This window comes from Oreochromis aureus, linkage group 19 (assembly GCF_013358895.1).
Source record: "Oreochromis aureus strain Israel breed Guangdong linkage group 19, ZZ_aureus, whole genome shotgun sequence".
Lineage (NCBI taxonomy): Eukaryota > Metazoa > Chordata > Actinopteri > Cichliformes > Cichlidae > Oreochromis > Oreochromis aureus.
In genome coordinates this window covers 4,269,151-4,287,182 of record NC_052960.1, presented here as the reverse complement: position 1 = coordinate 4,287,182, position 18,032 = coordinate 4,269,151, and the positions used below count along the sequence as shown (strand labels likewise).

The window sequence follows — 18,032 nt, the reverse complement described above, 5'->3', positions numbered from 1 at the left end:
ACAGAGCTTCAGCACCTGTTAACATTTAGCCCTCCTACAGACAAACAGGGAACTTAACCTTCAACGAACTGGCCTGTAGGTTAGACCACAGTCACATTATTAGATATAAACCACATAAGGGAAGCAGTATGCAGATTATTGTATTTTAAACTGTATTAGTTTGATGAAAATATTGCTACCGTGATCACTCACACTATTGTGTGTGAGTAAAGCATGGAGCTTAACTTTAAATAGGGTGTCCTTGTGCTGTATAGACTCAAAGAAGACCAACAGAGGTGTGGATCGCACCTGTGACTGTCCCTGGTTGGATCTGCCTCCTTGCTGAAGATACCTCAGTCTCTGTTCCTGCAGGAAACAGAAGTACAGTGAAAGTAGAATCATTTCCAGACTTTCATTCATTTCATTTGAAAAGTGGCACGGCATTTTCAGTTTTAAAGAAACTAAATCATGTTTTGCAAACCCAGCCAGAAAAAAACTGCTATAGAAATAAGATTATCTGGTATACCAACTAAACTCAGCGAGGTCGAGCCCTTTTTCACTTCGAGAACCTGAAAGCCTGTTTTCTAAATCTGCTCACTGACTGAGGAGGATCCCACACAAACAGAGGAGCAACAGTGGGATTTGTTCTTTTATGTCTGCGCTTCAAGGGCGATCGTGGCTCAAGAGTTGGCAGTTTGTCTTGTAATCAGAAGGTTGCCGGTTCGAGCCCCGGCTTGGACAGTCTTGGTCGTTGTGTCCTTGGGTAAGATGCTTCACCTGCCGCCAGAGGGGCCTATGGTGCGATATGGCAGGCTTGCTTCTGTCAGTCTGCCACAGGGCAGCTGTGGCTATAACTGTTGTAGCAGTTTGCCTCCACCAGTGTGAGAATGAATGAATAGTGGAGTTGTACAGTGCTTTGAGGGTCTTGAAAAGCACTATATAAATGCAACCCATTATCAATCAGCAGAATTCAAATTTGATAAATGTGTTGGTGTTATTCGGTTACATTTTCAGCACTGCCTGTTAAATCAAACTAAATGACTATATATATGAAAACTACTTTTCAAGTGGTTTTTGGGTCTTTGATGAATTCAGGCTGGTGCTGTCGACTGATTGGCCAGTTTGCTGTCTGGCTCATTATTTGTCAAGCTGTCATTCAAAATTTTGACGAGTTCTCAGTGAAAAACAAATCCCATTCAGTTTATGCACCGATAATAGAATTATTTCACGGTGCTCATGAATTTGAGTTCCTCTGTGACCTTTCCAGGGAGTGCCCTACGTTTCGCCCTGTGACAGATGAAATAGGCTCCAGCTCCCAACTGCACCCCTGAATTGGTTGAGTGATTAAGAAGATTAATGGAAAGATGGATAATATTTCCTGGTTTTTAGTACTTTGAGAACACATGCATGGGTTTTCACATTGTTCCCTCTCATTTTGCACACCTGCATGTTAATCTTATTTTTCATAAATAAAATCTTCTTTCAAATGCTGCTGAAATAGATGCATGTACCACTTCAGACCATGCATCATGTTGTACACACATAATATCAGATTATATATATCAGCAGCACTAGCACCAGCTGCTTATTGCAGTGTTTAAGTGTTTATCTTTACTCTACATAAAACATGCATTTTCTGGACCAGCACATCTGCAACTTCACACAGCCGTCATCTATCTCAACCTCAACTTTTACCTTAGCATTAAGATCTTAATAAAGCTGAAACTGTAAACCAAACTTGGAGACACCAGTTACCCCACTCATCTACCATTTTACCAAAGAACAGAATGTTAGATTCCTCATTAATGAGGAATTAATTAAAGGCTGGCATTGCTTTACCAGGAGCAACAGTGAACTGGAGTACTTAATGACTTCAGTACAATTTCTACAACTTGTAGAGCAATCCAGTGGGATAAACTGGGCCCTTTGGTGTGCAAGTACTGGTCCCTGGTCCACATGTTGGATGCCCATGTGTTAGACCTAACAGTCAGCTGGTCTCATGCATTCATAAAATATGAATTATTCATTTAAACGAGAAGTGTTTTCAGTGCTGAATAGCGAGGGCAGGAACACTTAATCATCTAGCCGTGCACATCCTTAGTCAACAGCATAATACTATAATAACTGCCATGCATGCAGTTTATTTTCACCCGATCATCACATCCAACTCTGAAAACCATCAGCTGCTATTGATTTTCATTTAAGCTTGTGTGTATCTATGTATCTGACACACACAATAAACTACAGTAAAGAGAGAGAGAAAGGCTGTGATGTGTGATGCTGACTGAAGCAGTTTACTCCACTCACTCTGCATTTTGCAGGCTGACCTGTGTGTGTGTGTCTGTGTGTATGCGCGCGCAAGTGTTTGTGTGTCTCTCTCTTTCACACACACACAAGGGAAGGAGGAAAAGGGCATGTTGGCAGGAAGCCGCCCTGCTAACACATTACATAACAGGAGGGTGTTTAATTACAGACGTAGTGCAGGAATAAAAGTTATTATGTTTTCGACTTTTTATTTTCCAGGAAGTCATCAATCTACGTTTTGTTATATTAATGTTGAGAAGACAGAAAATGCTTCTACATCAGCGCCTGGGAATTTTTTTCATCCAGCAAGGAAATGCTTGAGCAAGCTGGAAGGAAACACTTAATAGCTGTCAAATTACAGAAGCAGTTAAACTGCTGCTTTCAAAAAAAAAAAAAGCTGAATATCAGCGTAAAACTGACAGGCAAAAAAAATCACTTCCACAGCAGTCTTGAAAACTCAAAATGGCCAACTAAAAGTTTGTGGTTGATGCATTTTATCAAAAACTTTACCAAATAAATCCTGTTTGGCTCACTTTCCTGACTCCTTCCTGGAGTACAATACTGGGTAAACTTCCCAGCAGCTGTAGGTCCCTGCTGAACTCATTTCCTGCTAACTCAGAAGGCCACTTCCTGAATCTGGGGACGGGGACGAATGACCATGATCTGTGTCTCCAGATATTTTCTCACATGTGTTGCAGCCCTGAAGCCTTGTAAACATCAGCCAACAGAGGCAAAAGTGAGAAAAAGTCGAGCTAAAGACCTCTGTTCTGAGTCCAGGCAGTATTTGTTCAGTGTGTTTGTGGTTGCTCTTAGACAGATGGGCTAGTTTAGGTATTTGAGAAACTGCTGATCGACTGAGATTTTCCCATACAACCATCTCATTTACAGAGAATGATCTGAAAAAAAGAAACTATCCAGTTAGCTGCAGTTCTTTAAGTGAAAATGCCTTGTTGATAGAAGACAACCATAACAGAAATAACCACTCCTTACAACCAAGGCAGGCAGAAGAGCCTCTCTGAATGCACAACACATCAAACCTTGAAGTAGATGGACTACATCGACAGAAAGCCACACTGGATGGTCTGATGAGTTTTGACCTGTTTTTGCAGAATTTGGCATGAAGAACATGAAAGCATGGATCTATACTGCCTTTTATCAATGCTTCATGCTTGTGGTGGTGGTTTCATGGTGCAGGAGATATTTTCCTGGCACCCTTTTGCCCCACTAGTACCAACTTAGCATTGTTTAAATGCCACAGCCTACTTGAGCATGTCCATCCCTCTATGACCACAGTGTACTTATCTCACACTCAATTTAATCTCAAATTAGTTTCTTTTACATGACAATGAGTTCACTTTCAGTGCAGTACAGCATGCTTGGGATGTATTGGAATGGGAGATCTGCATCATGGTTGTTCAGCTGATAAATCTGCAGCAGCTGTGTGAGGCTATCACGTCAATATGGGCCAAAATCTCAGCACTAGCAAGGTCCACCAAATAAATTTCTACAAGTCTAAATTCTTTTTTATGGTCAGGCTAGCTAAAAATTATCATAAAATAATCACAATATTGTCAACTTTACAGCTGAGTCTTCTGCAACAAAGCCGGCTGCAAGGAAAAGCAAAACTTTGAAATGGGCTAGAGCAAACTCAGTCTGTGGTGCTGTAGTTGGATTCCTATTTTTAAGTTCAGCTCCTATGTGAAGGCTTTCCAACTGTCCAAACGACCCAAATTATGTTCTTCTAAAACAGAAACTCTCTCATGACAAAACGGACGCACTATGTAAAGACCTACACTGTCCAGTCTCTCAAATCTGCTCAAACTGTCTCCCTTCAACATCAACAACGTGTGCACATCTACAACTGACTGGGTATATATTTATTTGGAAGAAAAACCCAACTTTATCTGGGCATAGCAATATTTTGACCGATGTCACCTTGGGCTTAAGGGGTTAACGTGCAAACTCCCCAGCACAAACTTACTGTGACCTTCAACTGTGCGAGTTTTCATCGATTTGTGCTGATGTGAGAAGAGCGCTGGTAATAGTCCAGAGAGCAGCTGTCATGTGCCCTTCCTCCTGCACGCTCCACCCATGCAGCTCCCTCAGGTAAACCTCACTGAGTATTTCTGAACCAGACTATCTCCTGTGTGGTGCATGTAAGAAACTGCAGCCTCTGAAAAAGTCTTAACTCAATTCTCCCCAGCCTACGTCTGAAAACGACATCTGTCCTCCAGAGCCAATCTTTCACGTCATTCCTCAAACCCTGAACTCGATCACAAAAAAGAAAAAGATGCATGTGCTGTGATGCACACACACATTCATCTGAGGCTCCAGGGGCCTCAAAGCTGACCTTTTCAGACAGACTCTAATGTAGCTAACCTTACATTAACTGACAGGCAATCCATCCAGCAGCTGTGTGTGCGTGTACAGTATGTGTGTGTTTTACCTTGGCGAGCAACATCTGTTGCTGAGCCTCTATTTGTTGTTGTTGTCTTGTGGCCATTTCTTGGAGCTCAGAGAGGGTCAGCTCCACACGGGGAACCTACACCGGCACACAGGGGTTATACATTAATACATTATGTACATAGAGACAGGCAGTGTTTTCCCACAGTTTCCATCCATTACACGTCTCACTGTTGCTGTCGAGATGAAAACCCAAACAGTGACAGGAGATAAAGCACAGCTGCACACGTATATCACCTCACATTTTAGGTCACTGAGCAGCTTCACTGAATGTTATTAGGCAGGCAGCCGGTGGCTTTGGAAGAGCGACAGAATTATAGTTTAGGGTTAAGGAGAAAAGAAAAATCACCAGAATCTTCCCCTTTTCCTCACAGCATTTCCTTACAGATATCAACATCTCTGGGAGAGTGCTTTGTTCAGGAATATCTTTCTTGAGACTGATGTGTGTTTGCGTGTACGTGTGAGGGTGGGAAACGGGGAGGAATGCCTTTAGCAGACAACAGCGGAAGGTTTCAACCCAGCTACATCCTACTATTGTGCACATTCACTTATGAACACACACAGACACACACTGCACCTGGTGTGTTATATTCATTTCCAGTTCACAGTGAAGTCAGACAAGCTGGATATGACTACATCTGTCCTTTAATAACCAGGTTATCAGAACGTGGCTCCACGATTACAATACTTTTCAACAGACTGCGGTGCAGTATCATAATATTTAATAATTATTGTTTGACAGTTTGACTCCCACAACATCAGAAAGGTCTGGCCTTACAGGGGAGATATTTTACTATCAGTGTGTGAATGACTGATTATGATATAATACACTACATCAACTTAAGCCATCCTAGGACAGAGAAAAAGGAGTTTCAACCTGGGATTAAAAATGCGATCATACTATTAAACCTCAGACAGGCTTACAGCTTCATTTAGTTTAACCCCCGATCCAGAGTAACACTGATGTATGAATATCATCCATCACTCCCATTTGGGCTGAACAAACTCCACCTATTGTGCTGCAACTGTATTCTTATGTGAAGTTAATCTAAAATCTGAAGGTTTTCCAAATGTCAAAATGACTCCGATGATGTTCCTCAAAAGCAGAAACTGTCTTATGGGCAAATGAATACGTGAGCATTAAAGATGAAGACTCGGTACACTGGTATCTATTGAAATTTGCTCCCATCAACATCTTCCATTTTAAGACTCACTGTGTGGCTGTTGTTTCCTATTTTGAACAGATGAGCCATCTGCCCACATCACCAGGCGAGAATGTGTGTTGTGAATAATTTTTAAAACTGTGAAACATATTATAAACAATTAGTTTTAACTGCAGCTGCTTTTATGGTATTGCCTTTATAAGCTGCTTGTTTTTAAGTTATGCTTAGTTTATTGCATTACATCACCAAGATGTATTTATGTCCTTGGTCAGCCGAAGAAACACTATATGATTAGTATAGCAGATTACTTATATGGCACAGATATGTATTAGGGCAATTTGATAATCTAAAAGGAATCAGTCGAGGCCTCAGATGAAACCCTGAGGAATGCCAGAGTTAACAGATTGTGGTGGGACAACATCATAAGCAATATAAAAGAGTATGGCAAAATCTGAGATGGTTATTAGTATAAATGATATACTCACAAACAGTGAGTATCAGAGTATCAGTAACAGAGGTCTAAACAGTAAAACCAGTGCAGAAGGGCCTTAAATGGGAATCCCTTGTAAAGGCCAGCAGGAGGCGGTTGCTCAAGAAAAAGACAGATTGGATAAAATTCTTGGCAACTTGACTTTAGTAAACCCTTTTCTCCTGAGTTTATGGGTTCAATCACTTGTTTCAAGTCCAATTTAATAAAACATGATGTTCATTTTATAAGTTATGGTCCTTATTAGTGACCCTGAGACCTTGAGTATGCAATGTCCTTCTGTTTCTTTGTCACATGATTTCAATCGTGTCATCTGGTTTCAAAGAGCTGAAATGGTAACGGCCAAAATGCTTCAGAAACCAGCAATTACAATGTTATTGGCTGACATTACAGTGGCTACTTCCTTCTTATACTCAGTCTATGGATACACAGTTTTAAAGGGTCAGTTCATCTATGTTCAGTGCACGAAAATCATTTTTACTTATGTGAGTTCTGCTCATTGCAGGTTTTTGCTGGATGTCTGCTTGAAACCATGGATGGGTTTTTTTTAATGGCGCTCAAGGAAAAAAAAAAAAATCCCAAATCAGTCTTTTTATCGAAATAATCTACAGTCTTCTCTGCGAGAGCTACATTGATTAGAGCTACATTGGTGTCTATTTGACTTGAATATGATTATTGACAGTACTTCAGTGGCCTGAATTTGGGGACTGCTCCGATTATCGGACATAGAAACTGAAGACAGAAGAGTCTGTTGTTACTGGCATTTAATGGGACTTGGATTAAGGGTTGAGTAGTTTAAATAAAAATGATTTTTTTCCCCAGTGATAAGACAGAAATGTGTGAAAAACTATTCATGTCTAAGTGGAGACTTAGATGTGCCATGACTAAGGGAGGCGCTGATGAAAAACTCCATTACCCTGAACGGCGCCCTTGGGTTATGACACAAGATATGAAATCAGTGAAACAAATTAAAATCATCATCAATTTAACTACTGGAAGCTGTAACTCTGGCAGCACTAGTGCTATGCGAAATATCAGTATTGATGATTAACAGCCCTGACAGCCACACTGCGCTATAGACGGCGGACTGACTTACGGAAATCTACGTAAAACATAATGCACACATAGTGTATTCCACTGTAATACATCATGTGTTAGACAGTGACATTATGCACATTACACAAGGTTTTCCAGCCAGTGTCGCCACATAACATTAGCTAATTGCTGACTTTTGGGATCCTGCGGTTCCTCACTTTGATGTGCATTATGGGGAGATCTCCTGCTAGTGCCATCTTAAAGGAGATGTTACATAGTTTGCATTATTGGGATATGAACAAATTTGCAACAATAATTGCATTGTTTTCTCATATCTCAAGAGCACAGATACATTAGTAATATCAGAGCCAATCAGCATAAGACACTATTAAGATTTTTTTTTTATTTTTTAAGCCCTTTCAGGCTGATATCCCTTTAAAATGTATATAATGCATAGATGGAACTACGAGGTGGGGCTTCAGACAAGCAGCAAAAAGTACAGAAGTTTTTATGTTTCCATGCAGTAACCATACGTGGTTGATGAAGAATGCAGTCAGACTAGGCACACTTGTCTTGTGCCATGCCTGAGCCTAATAGCCTCCCCTCCACACTGACGAAACTAAAACTGCGCAACAGCATGCTTCAGTCTTTTCTGTCCACTGCTGAAACCACTGCTCCTTTCTCTCTTTCCTCTCAGTTCCTCGTTCTTTTTCTCATTGCTCTTTTTTCTCATGAAGAAAAGTGCTTTTGCAGAGCATCGTGAGGTTCATGAGTTTATGTATTTGTGCTTTAATTGGTGTCGTTTCACATCGGCCTTTCTCGTCGCCTTATTGATTTATGAATTTGTTAACATGGCGATTTTCAGTTAAACTTTAGAAATGCTTTTGTTGGTGCCAAAATGTTGAAGTTCTACATAGTTACAACATGTTAAACATGTCCTCCTGGACCCACCTGTTAAAGTCAGACAGGGCAGAACGGATGGATGGTCTGATCTGGGGGTCAAACATGCTCAGGCACAGCACTGATCACCTAAAGGGAGTATACGCTTCATTTTTACTAAGCTATAAAGCCGTCCAGACACCATATATAGATTTCAAGCACCTAGTGACATAATGTGGGCAGGACCTAAGATAAATTCTCTCAACTTCCACAGAGTGCAGGATGCCTCTGATTGACATATGACCTCATGGTAAATACATTAGTGGCTTACCAAGGCAGCCAGAGCCTAAAATGCCCACTAGTGACCAGCAGTCAGTTTCAAAGTCATGCATGATGATGGACTCGTTTCCAGTTGCAGTTTAATGCCCGTACAGTCACCTGGATGAATTTTCAGCATTCTTCCTCCATGCATATCAATCCTACTACTGCCATATTATATATTGTCATCTTTTTCTGTCTCTGCTCTCCATCACAGCAGAGCCTGCTCCTAAGCAAAAAAAGTAATTGTTTTTTTTCTATTGCTTTTGTATCAAGAGTACAGTCTTTTGTACAGGAGTACACGTGTGTGTTATTTGAAGATGTACTAAACTAAAACCCTGCAATGCATCAGCACTTTTCACATTTTGGAGACATCACAAATACATTTTGGAAGCATCTAGAAAAAGCTCTGAAGATTCAACTATAGCTGGTTTCACAAAAGCAAACATGATACGTATTGCTCTGTAAACACCCTGCGCAGTTTTGCTGACTTCCTCAGTTTAAAAACCTCCGTTTGCAGGACTGAGGCTGAGGATCGCTTGTCAGTCAAAGCAGTGTGTGAGACAGTTTTCCTGGGATTTCCTGCCACTGACGTCCTCTAAATGCTTCAGCTTCTAGCTTTCCACTGATTCAAATGAGAACATGCACTCCAGCTACAGGAAAGTTAAAAATTCACCTGACACTTAACCACAGTGTCATGCTGCTAAGACACTCTAACACATCCTGCAGACTGTGTTGCTGCGAGCCCCCCGCTGACGTTAACATGCGGTTCCTACCAGCATCCCGCTGTGCTGTATTTACCTGCAGGCTGTCCCATGTGATCCTGCAGGAGCGGACTTTAATTTTGCTGCATTGTCCTTCAACAGTAAATTCCTGCACCAAATCTACCTCATTCCACTCCATCCTTACAAGCGTCTCAGAGACACGCCGGACCTTAATGGTTTCTGATGGAAAAGCGTTGCCAGAGGCTCGCACGAGAACCGCTTAAAGAGGAGGAAATGAGAGCGATCCTTATCACAACTTTCCCTCTCGTCCGCCTGGTGATGTGCTGAGATTTACGACACTCGCTCTCCCTCACTCGCTCGGCCCACACACCCTCCCTTCTCCTCCTTTCTCTCTCGCTCTCTCTCTCTCAGAAACTCTCTCGATTATTAGTGCGTTCTCATGTGACGTTTTTACAGAGAGCAAATCCCACCGATGTGACACCGCTTTCAACTGCCACAGTAAACATGAAAAAACACAAATAGGTGCAAAACAAGAGAAGGGAACTCATCACCTCCCTCGTTTTCTCTGTTTTCTTTCAGTATCACCCTCTTTTTCTGTTATTGCTCTCAGTTTCCAGTCTCTTCGACCTCAACCTTTTTCTTCATCTATTCGTCTCCACTCCTCCTCCACTTTTCTCTCTGCTTATTAAGTCCCATCTTTCTCCATATCTGTATTCTTTCATCTCTCTTTCTCTCAGTCCTTGTCATTTCTCTGCAGCTGGCTTTTTGCTGCAGCGACATCCTCTCTCACTCTCTTTCCCTCTCTCTCCTCTCACACCTCCCTTTTTCTTTCTCCTACTTTCTCTCAGAAGGAAAATCACTGCACCACAGCCTGATGGGGCACTAGCTGCTCTCATCAACCTCTGCCTCCCGCTCCAGATGTGTGGTGTAAAAAAGGTGAAGATGATCAATGGCTGTGGTAGTATGCATGGCGCACACACTATACAGTTAACAGCTGACTGCTGCTGCGTCACATTTTCATTCTCTCTTTCTCAATTTTGCTGTCTGCAACACACACACACACACACACACACACACACACACACACACACACACACACACACACACACACACACACACACACACACACACACACACACACACACACACACACACACACACACACACACACACACACACACACACACAGAGTGACATGTGACTTAAATGCTGCATCACACATTTTTATCTTTCACACAGACAAACACACATTAGTTATTCCTCCTGTTCTGGGTGCAGCCCTCCATGGGTGTGACTGTGCCGTGTGTATAGTATGTTGAGCTACGTAAGCCATTTATAACCAGTAACACTGATTTTAACATGTTGTACTTTAGGATGTGAATGTTATTTCTTTATAACGGATGGAAACTTTGTATCATTTTCACTGCAACAGTATGCTTGAACATTTAGGTTTTATTGTTCTTTCAGGCTCATGAAACAACATCAAAGACATGAAAACTCTCACAACAACCTCCAGCTTTTAATGGAAACCACAGCCAACAGATATGTTGCCAGAACAACACTAAAGTCATTTTAATTGTTTAGATATGACAATTTTGCACATATCCAAGAAGAAATAGCAAAAATGTTAATTTTAACATTTTAATAGTTGAAGCTCAGATCTCCCAACTAATCTAATTCTTACAATGTTTTTACAAACTTGACTAAAACGTGACCTCTTTTCTATGAGTGACTCCTGGTATGATGGGAAGCTTGGCACAAAGCTTGGGTTTTTAAGGAAATGGAAATCTTGACGCTAGTATCTGCAGGCTGCAATGGAAACACCAAGAACATTAGCTGTTACACCGGTGCCATCAATGAGTTCAGTCTGCAGCCACTTAAAGAAGAGGATCACAGGGCAGTGATCTAAGTTGGGTAAGTTTAAGGGAGATAACAGAGGTTTTAACTTAGTTACTTCTGTAACTAAACATCAATTACATTTAAAGTGTTTTCTTGTTGTGGCCTGAATTGTTGCTCTAAATGTTTTATAGCATGTACACGAAAGGCGAATAGTCCGTTTCAGGTTTGCATCACTCATTTAACAATGTATAACACAAAGATTTCAATAAAGAGCTTCAATATTTTTGTAGATCCAGTGTTATAGATGCAACATGAGGATGTTCAAAGATCCATATTTGGACTTTGCTTTTAGATGGAGGTGTTCTGGTGCTTTGTTTGGCTCCAGGATCCACATTTTGGCTGTAGAAACCCTCTTCCACCAACACTTTGCTGTGCCAGTGTAGAGCCAGTTCTGTCTTGGTGTCTTTTCAGAAACAGCCCACATTTACAGAATACCGAGAACAAAATATTTACTAATAGAAGTTTGGATCCACTTATCTGTCCTGATTTTCATTTCATTGAAGTTACCCAACTTTTTGTTTTTGGTGAGAACATGTGGAACCAGTTCTAGACTGGAAAAGAGCAATTTGTGCCGTGGACTCCTGATAGACAGAGGAGCTGCTTTCTCACTCATGGTCCAGGTGGAAAACAGCGATCTGAAGGTGACTGAAGTTTCTGACGTGCTTTTTATGCTGTGCCACGTTTCCTTCTTGAAAAATATGATTAAACGTCCACATGCCTGGATGGCAGTAGAGTGTGTGATCTGGGTTTTGATCTCAACCATGTGGGTGCTCACCTGCTTTGCTCAGTTGTCAGTTTTGTTGGCTCTAACTGGTGGGGAAGCCCCAGTTTAGGGCAAACAGAATTGGGCTACTTTGATGACTGCTAGGGTTACCAGACAAACCTGGCAACCCTAGCAGTGTGCGTTTTTCAGCCGTAAACTACTTTCTCATGGTGCGATCGTGCCCATAATCTGAAGCACATGGAGATATTTGACCTTCTTAGTGTGTGCACACTGCCTTTCTCAACAGTGCTCAAAGTTATGCATACAAACACACACATTGTTCTGATCATAGGTCCCTCCAGTAATAAAACCCATCCCCTGCCCATCTGCTGTGCACCTCCAGTAAAAATATTTCTCTAAATCTACAATAACAGCCTTCAGACATTCCTGAAGCCCCAGGCCAGACCAAAGGGGAAAGCTCTGTTATCAGAAGAGCTTCAGTAACCAACATCCACACAGCAGGGTGGCCTGGTGGGCGCAAACATCCTATAACTGAAAGAGCTCATCTTTGAACTTGTCCATCATGTGTCCTTGGGCAAAGCAGTTAACGGCATTTAATTTAAGAGTATAGGAAGCTCCGGCACAGCAGCACCTGGACTTGCGTCACAGGAGGCAATTCAAGTCCGCAGACGCCCCTGACCCTGGACTTTGAAAGCCTTCATATTAATTTAAATCAACACATCCCCTGATGTGTGTTTGGTCAAGAGCGCTCAGACACACCTGACTGCTTAATATATCCCACAGCAGCGCTCCCACATGCAGCTGGATGGGGTTGAGTTACACAGAGCAGGATCAGCAAAATGAATTCTGTGCCTTAACTCAAAGTGTGTGACGGCCCTCGTGGTTACTCTGAGGTCAGGGGCGAGGTTTGTAAGAGGGTGTGCTGCAAAAGGAAAGGTCTGCAAGACACCAGCATTAAGTAGTAACAGCTACTCATTTATTGAGCAACTAGCACAGTGTCAGTCAGATGAGAAACTATATGCTAACATGTTTTTCCTAAACAGAATAAAGTGAAACAACACAGTGACCATCTCTAATTTAGAGTTCGTGTCAGTCTTCAAAGAGCGGCACAGTTTGAGGACACAGAAGGCTCCCTGATGCAGTTAATGTTAGCATGAAAATTTAACTTCATCTGTAATTTATTATGCATCAGCACTATTGGCTAACAGCAGGACAGTATATGCTAACAAAATACACCACTTAGAGCCATGCCAAACGTGTCAGAGGGAATCCTCTCGATTTGTTTTTTCGCTGAGATGCCAGCATAAAAACATGACACATTTCCCAACCAGCCCCATCTGGACTGTTCATTAGACAGCCATGCCCTCCTTTCTCTAATATTGTTAAAAACTAGCTGGGTCATGTCCTGCTCAGTATGTGCTAATAGGTAATTATATGCTACCAGCAAACAGACTTAATACTTCAAAAACTTTCAGTTTACAATTAAATTTCTATCAAATTTTTTTTTACTTGTGGCTCCGTGTTGCAGTAGTTAAGGCTTCAGGCCACCAAAGATTACTGGGGAAAACTGTGAAATTCGCTAACCAGCGAGTGGCTACAGGAGGTTGCTGGCCAGGTGAAATCGATCCATAATCCACATTGATCCACACGCTGACCTGTCTGCAAACACTCGCCATTTACTCTCCGAGCTCCAGAGAAAGGTGTGGTTCTGCTACAACCAACACAATTCAAAAGGTACACACACCTTTCACAGTTTCACTACTGCTTGGCGAGTAATGTTTTTGTGTTTCAAACTGTGGGTAACCAGGTCAATCTGCTAGTGGCCAAAACAACTGCAAAGAGGTTTTCATTGCTGTACTACAAACCTTTTTGCAACCAATTTCACTTAGCGACTGATAGCAAAGTCCAGTGCCAAAATCCAGTTGAGGAATACATATTTATCCCTCATGACTGGTGATTGTCAAGGCGACACTGGCTGGTCTCTAGACTGCTGTGATTGGGGCCTAATATATATGCCTTACACACAAAAGATTACCAGTCTGAGACCAGCAAGAGACACAAACCCAGCCTCACAAGCCAGTCATCTTCTATTGCTGGTCCCAAATTCAGATAAATGAAAAGGCTGCGTCAGATTGGCATCCAACATTAAAAAAATATAACAATAAATCTGTGCCAAATCAAACATGTGGATCCATCTGTTGTGGTAACATCCTTAGAAATATACTTAATAAAATCTGAGCAGTTTGAGGCATAAATGAAACTCTTCATGATTTTCTCTGTAGCTGTGCACACACGTAATGATGGATAGACTGAAGATCTTGTGGTGTAGATGAAAATATCACAACTAAAATCATCATCCAGGAACCACAAATACAGGTAAAAAATGTCACTACAATCTATAAAATATAAGCATCAAATATAAATTAGTCAACTAAAATGATCGACTCGACTGACTTTACTAGGCTGCTCCTGCAGCTCATGTATTTGTACTTTTTTGTCAGAGAATGACAAAGTCTGGTCTACTTTTTAAAGAAAACAGGGAATACTCACTTATCCTGGATTGTTGTTGTCAAAAATTAAAGAGATGAATCACTGTAATTAGTGAATAACAATTCTAAAAACTACTACACGCCGATCTCTTTCACACATCGCTGTCATCTTTACATCATCCTGTGGCAAGAAACAGCATCTGGTGTGTGTTTGTGTGCGTAAGTGAGTGAGCGCCTTTGGATATGATTACACAGCGCCAACAGCTACACCCCGACTCGGAGACACGCTTCCAAATCCCAAAGTAAGGCTGACACACACACACACACACACACACACACACACACACACACACACACACACACACACACACACACACACAAATAACACAGTCAAGCAAGAAGAAGCCACACCCTGTTTTCACAAGATGTAAACCACACTGATTCACTGACACACAGAGAGACACACAGCCAAACGCTCCACCCTGACACATAGACAAACTGCTCGTAAAGCACCCAGCCAATGTGTGTGAGTGCAACCAGAGTCAGAGAATATCTCTCAGAGGTTTAAGGAGTAGAAAACAAGCTTATACACAATTATTCACTTGCTCAAAGTCACCTTTAGATTGGCTTCTGTTTGGTGGAGTTATTCTACTGTTTCACCTAAAGTGAAAAGGTCAAAAAAAGTGGAAATCAACGTAGCTTCAAACACACACACGCACCCATATAAAAAGAAATGGACCAAAACTCACCCCCTCTGTCTCGTTGTGCCTCAGATCTTTTTGCTTTAAAGTAAATGTTCAAGGATGAGGACGAAGAAACACGGAGACCTTAAGAGTGTGAAGGAGTGTGTGAGGTGAAAGGAAGAAGAGAAGAGGGAGGAGGAGCTGTTTGGCTCACTAGCAATCCTCTTAGCCTGGTTATGTCATGGGACCAAGCTAATCCTACCTTCACTGACTGACCCACACACACACACAGGCTGACCATCCAGCAGACTGACCAACACTGGTACGCACAAAAACAGTCTGTGACTGGCTAACCGAGGTCTAACCCTGCTATACAAAGCAAATGTGCAGTTTGGGCTGAAACACAATGGCTTGCATGGTTCAAAATAGCTGTTAGTGACAAATTAAAAGCACCAAACATGAGGTCAGCTGCTCTTTTTACTGCATGACCTCAAGATGACAGGATAAGGCAGGCTGGCAAAGCAAAACATGGTTAGCTGAAGCACTGACTCAGGCTGGTGACAAAAGACTAATTACCCTTTTTTCTCTTTGTGAATTTATAAACAGCAATTACAGTGTGCATGTGCTGTGTTTGTGTGCTCGCATGGTTGTTCCTGGTAGAACAGTTCAATCATCACTGTCACTAATCCCCGGGCTAATCCGCTGCACTACACACACAGACAAATACATACACGCAAACGTGCACATGCATTGTGCTGTACGTGTGGGAATACTGGCTCACAAAGACACACTCATACAATTACTTCGCTGTGACTACGGGGTTTATTTTGTATTCCTCAAATTAAATGCTATTAAAGAGCCAGATGTCTTTTATCCTGTCGTCGACTGGGATTATTTCTTGCACTTATTTTGAAAGTCAAACCCAAAAGCTATCAAAATAAATTACAGGAACATTTCTGCAAACAGAGGGTATGACTAACCAAATCCACCTGTAAAGCTCACCAATAAACACTTAGTGTATCTCTACTGGTCCATGCATGAAACACCAATATGTGTGGTGCAAACAAGCTTGGTTAACCCCTCAGATTGCCAGATATCACTTTAGTTTATCAGTCACATTCAGTCCAATCTGATCTCAAGAGGGCCGGACCTGTAAAACTGCTGCACGATAACCTACCTTTATTTGAATGCTTTCATCATTTCATCATCATTTTACAAAAACAGCCCGAGTTCTCTTTTTAAGGACAATTTCAGCAGCATGTCTCATTACATTTGCAAATCACAACAAATCTACAAAAGCAAAAACATGTTGACTTTGAATATTGAGCTCTAACAGTTGTCAGAATTGACTTTCCAGATATTTCTATTTATGCAAAAGACTGCTGACATGACATCACCAGGAGCAGCAGTGCGACTTATTAAAAAAACAAAACAAATGAGAATTAACTGCATTTTCCATCCTCGCAAAGACATCCGGGTGACCTCTTGACCCCCGGGCTGCATGTTTGTCACCTCTGTGCTGGTATACTTTACCTTTACAGGCTACAATTTCCCTCCTTTTCCAGTCTTTGCTCTTGCCACAGTTTCTAGCAGTAAGCAGAATCCAAATGCAGGACTCACAGACAAAACAAAGTAAATGAAAACTGACCTTCAATTAAGTCAACAAAAATAACACTCCAAACTCTTGGAAAGAGCACACACAGGGCACTAACACACACAAAAACAACAGGAAACTGAGGCGATATACAAACACACAGACACGCAATCAATGGAAGAGGAAACAGGTGGGAAATGGGGCACAGCTAAAACTAATCACACACAAAAGAAATAAAACTAAATACAAAACACAAGAGACTAATGATGACGACGAAGCAGATACGGGAGGATTAATAACTCAAAGAATGCAAAATCCAAGCAAAACACAAAACCTTAAACAGAAGCTAAACCAGGAGAAATAACCTAAACCTCACAATTACAAAAACCACAGGCCATGACGGCGCTCAGCCAAACTGGCTGCAGGTTCACATTTAACCACAGACAGCCCAAAGCTGAGGCCTGAGGAGGCCGTGTGTTATCTGGAATCAAGGAAGTCATAACTGACATGGAAGGTCTCAAAGCTGTGGGTGTTTGTTTGTGTGCTGCAGCTCTTCACCGAGTCCTCATCTTCAAATTTTAGAACAGAGGTGTTTAGATGAAATTTTACAAATCTGAACCTAACGTGGAGCTTCAGAGGAACAGAAACAATCCCAGTTTAATAAATCAGAATATTCTTTTGGTGCATGCACATCTGTATGAATCCTGCATCCTTTATCAATAAAACCTCTGAGCTGATATGCATGCTTAAATATTTGCATGATATATTTTTTTGTAGTTACATATACAAAGCAGCACTGTGTGTATAAACATGCTGTAACTCGTGTGTGTGTGCGTGTGTGTGTGTGCGTGCGTGTGCATGTGTGTGCGTGTGCGTGCGTGTGTGTGCGTGTAGGTGCGTGTGCGCGTGTGTGTGTGCGTTTGCGCGCGTGTGTGTGCGTGTGTGTGTGTGCGTGTGCGTGTGTGTGTGTGTGTGCGTGTGTGTGTGCGTGTGTACCAACCTTGTCATTAGCACTTTCTGCTGTTGCTGCTGTGGTCCAGCTCTGCTCCAAAGGCTGCTGACTTCCTTCATATAAATGAACAATGAAAAGAAATGTGAGCAGAGATATTGAAACAGCATATTAAAACTGGACCTGGGTGTGCTGAGCCCTGTGACCTGGCAGACATGTGACTGACACACACAGAAACAGAGCCTCGGCCTTAATTAACCACTGAACCGCGCGTGTTCGCCTTATCGCAAGGATAAATGGACAGGATGTGAAAATCTGCTTTCTTTTCCCATACACTGCAT

The 18,032-nt window shown here is 41.8% G+C and overlaps 1 protein-coding gene across 5 annotated transcripts in view; it reads right to left on the bottom strand.

The window, feature by feature from the left end:
• LOC116311097 (apoptosis-stimulating of p53 protein 1-like) overlaps positions 1-18,032 on the bottom strand; it is a 59,591-nt gene that overhangs the window by 19,988 nt on the left and 21,571 nt on the right. For 3 of the 5 annotated variants that reach the window (XM_031728125.2, XM_031728126.2, XM_039603466.1), the window contains exons 4-6: positions 17,743-17,807; positions 4,730-4,825; positions 289-345 (exon numbers count right to left, since the gene is read on the bottom strand). In XM_031728125.2, coding sequence (XP_031583985.1) covers positions 289-345; positions 4,730-4,825; positions 17,743-17,807 — 218 coding nt within the window. Of the gene's footprint in view, positions 1-288; positions 346-4,729; positions 4,826-15,081; positions 15,126-15,214; positions 15,293-16,681; positions 16,885-17,742; positions 17,808-18,032 lie in introns of those variants that run through there. The other 2 variants (XM_039603468.1, XM_039603467.1) reach the window with 2 other exon arrangements.